The sequence below is a fragment of the Olea europaea genome, chromosome 3, assembly GCF_002742605.1.
Source record: "Olea europaea var. sylvestris chromosome 3, O_europaea_v1, whole genome shotgun sequence".
Taxonomy (NCBI): domain Eukaryota; kingdom Viridiplantae; phylum Streptophyta; class Magnoliopsida; order Lamiales; family Oleaceae; genus Olea; species Olea europaea.
Window position 1 is genome coordinate 23,612,788 of NC_036239.1, and position 1,537 is coordinate 23,614,324.

Consider the following 1,537-nt stretch of genomic DNA (forward strand, 5'->3'; position numbering starts at 1 on the left):
TATCCAGAACACAAATCAATCTTGGAAAATATTGTAGCACCGCGAAGCTGATCAAACAGATCATCAATACGTGGTAAAGGATATATATTGCGAATTGTTACCTTGTTCAGTTGTCTGTAATCTATGCATAGTCGCATGGTGCCATCTTTCTTTTTCACAAACAAAACTGATGCTCCCCACGGAGATATACTAGGTCTGATGAAACCCTTGTCTACCAACTCTTGCAACTAAACCTTTAGCTCTTTCAATTCTACTGGTGCCATTCTCTAGGGTGCCCGTGAAATAGGTGCAGTTCCTGGAATCAGATCTATAGTGAACTCCATATCTCTGTCTGATGGTAAGCCTGGTAATTCTTCTGGAAATACATCAGGAAAATCCTTGACCACTGGGATATCTTCAAGTTTTAGTTTGCTAACATCTATATCAATTACATGAGCCAAATATGCATGGCAGCCCTTGTTGAGTAGTCTTCTAGCGTCAATAGCAGATATCACACAAGATGGTAAAATTCTGCGCTGTCCATTGAATATAATTTCAGGCTGTCCTGGCTGTCTAAACACAACCTCCTTTCGAAAACAATCAACTGAAGCTCGATTTGTTGCCAAAAAGTCCATACCCAAGATAACATCGAAATCATGTATGTCAAGAGGTATTAAATTTGCCTTGAGCTCGTTCTCCTTTACCTTAATCCTACAATCTCGATATATATTGTTTGCTAATAGTGATTCTCCTCCTGGTGTATTCGCTACCAAACAACTGCCTAAAAGTTCTGGCTTTTGATTCGTATATAAAGCAAATGCAAATGACATAAAAAAATGTGTAGATCCAAGATCAATCAAAATACGAGCATTTCTATCAAAAATAGACAACATACCCATGATAACATCTGGTGACTCCTCTGCCGCCTGCTGAGTTATAGCAAAAACTTTTCCCTGGGTCTTCGGTCATCCTACTTGCCCTTTTGATTTCGTACCAATACCGCTTGCGATATTAGACTGGACCACACTATTTGCACCCGCTCTGTTGGCTGAGTCATCTCTCTGAGTCTGATTCTGTCTTGTACTACCAGCACTCTGCTGAGGAAATATCCTCTTTGCCATGCCACCCTCCTGGAATACAATTGGGCAATTCCTTTTCAGATGTCCTTCTTGGCCACAGCAATAGCAAACACCAACTCCCTTGAACTTTAAACACTCTCCAGGATGAGATCTTCCACATAATTGGTAAGAAGAAAATCTGGCACTATTAGAACTCTCTTCCCTGTCTTGGAGTAAATGATCTCTGGAAAGAATAATAAGTATAATTAAGACTGGCCAATGGCTATTGTACAGTACTGGGACTAAATCTAGGACCCTGACTTGCTCGGAGTCGAGATTTGAATTGACTTGAACTAGACACACCAGGTCGAAATCCTTTATTGTCCCTCCGTGGTGGTCTATAGCTAGAAGCACTTGCCATTGTCTGACTACTGCTTGCTCTGAACATTGTTTGTTCTCTACCACTTGGCCTATCAGAAATGCTCTTTTCTACTCTCAAA

General features: G+C 40.7%; 1 protein-coding gene across 1 annotated transcript; it reads right to left on the reverse strand.

The window, feature by feature from the left end:
* Positions 1-266: 266 nt before the first annotated feature.
* LOC111380306 lies at positions 267-1,458 on the reverse strand. The gene is made up of 3 exons (XM_023003834.1): positions 1,397-1,458; positions 958-1,281; positions 267-852 (listed from the first exon to the last, which is right to left on the reverse strand). Exons 1-3 carry the CDS (start codon positions 1,456-1,458, stop codon positions 267-269), a joined length of 972 nt encoding a protein of 323 aa, XP_022859602.1.
* Positions 1,459-1,537: the final 79 nt, after the last annotated feature.